This window comes from Echinops telfairi, unplaced genomic scaffold, assembly GCF_000313985.2.
Source record: "Echinops telfairi isolate 266 unplaced genomic scaffold, ASM31398v2 ScPeMD7_23;HRSCAF=83, whole genome shotgun sequence".
Classification (NCBI taxonomy): Eukaryota; Metazoa; Chordata; class Mammalia; order Afrosoricida; family Tenrecidae; genus Echinops; species Echinops telfairi.
Window position 1 is genome coordinate 89401245 of NW_022103920.1, and position 1028 is coordinate 89402272.

At 48.2% G+C, this 1028-nt stretch overlaps 1 protein-coding gene across 4 annotated transcripts in view; it reads right to left on the reverse strand.

The window, feature by feature from the left end:
• PDE1C (phosphodiesterase 1C) overlaps positions 1-1028 on the reverse strand; it is a 329943-nt gene that overhangs the window by 17406 nt on the left and 311509 nt on the right. For all 4 annotated transcript variants that reach the window (XR_006679955.1, XM_004702764.3, XM_045288741.1 and 1 more), the window contains exon 17: positions 823-891. Coding sequence is in view for 3 of the 4 variants with exons in the window: in XM_004702764.3 (XP_004702821.1) it covers positions 823-891 (69 nt within the window). In the remaining variant the exon portion in view is untranslated. The remainder of the gene's footprint in view (positions 1-822; positions 892-1028) is intronic.

The window sequence follows — 1028 nt, forward strand, 5'->3', positions numbered from 1 at the left end:
GTGGGGTGGGGGGAGGTATTACACATCGGTCACTGTGATAGGTTCCCCCTTTCTTCCCCTTATCCCCCTATTTCTCCCTCTGCTCATGGTATTGCTACTCCCATTACCGGTCCGCAGGAGTTTTATCTGTCCTGGATTCCGAGTGTCAAGGGCTCTTATCTGTACACGTGTACATGCTCTGGTATAGCTGGATTTGTAAGGTAGAACTGGGGTCATGATAGTGGCGGGGGTTGGAAGCATTAAAGAACTAAAGGAATGTTGTGTATTTTGTCAGCACTATACTGCACTCTGGCTGGCTTGTGCCTTTCTTTATGACCCTACTATGAGGGGATGTTCAATTGTCTACAGATGGGCTTTGGGTCTCCACTCCGATCACCCTGCTATTTTTAACCATCACCAGACAGAGGAGAAAATGGGAGTTCCATGAAGCTGAACTCACACAATTTGAACAAGGTGAAGCTGGGATTTGAAACAAGATCTCTCTCACTAAAGGCTCACCCCACTTCCCCTATACCATCTACTTTTCAAAGAAATACTTCTAACACATGCCATCAGATGAGCTTCAAGGTGCTAGATCTAGAAGAGCAAGACTGTATTCTTCCCACTGTGAGAGACTGCGTGGGTTAAGGACCAACTATGGGTGTATGATGCCCATGCTGTGAGCTTGTGTTAGGAGGACAGAGACAGAGTTTGGTCACATGCATCAACCAGACAAATAAGGAACCAGGTTCTCAGTTCACCCATCCATCAATTCAGTTCCCAAAACACCAATCCCTTCTGTTACCTACAGTTACTTTTCATGGCTCGAAGCTGTCTACCCACCTGGCAAAGTCAGTCGACTGGAAGAGTTAGTGCTTGGGGCCGGGGAGCCGTGAGTACGCCGCTTTGTGCCTACAAAGAGGGACAGTAAGAGCATTAGGAAAGGGAAGATCGTGGGCAGACTTGTGAACAAGTAAGGGCCCCTCTGACAGGTTATCAGGTGAGGCAGACACTCTGGCTCTCCACACACATTTAGCGGAAGGTGGGGC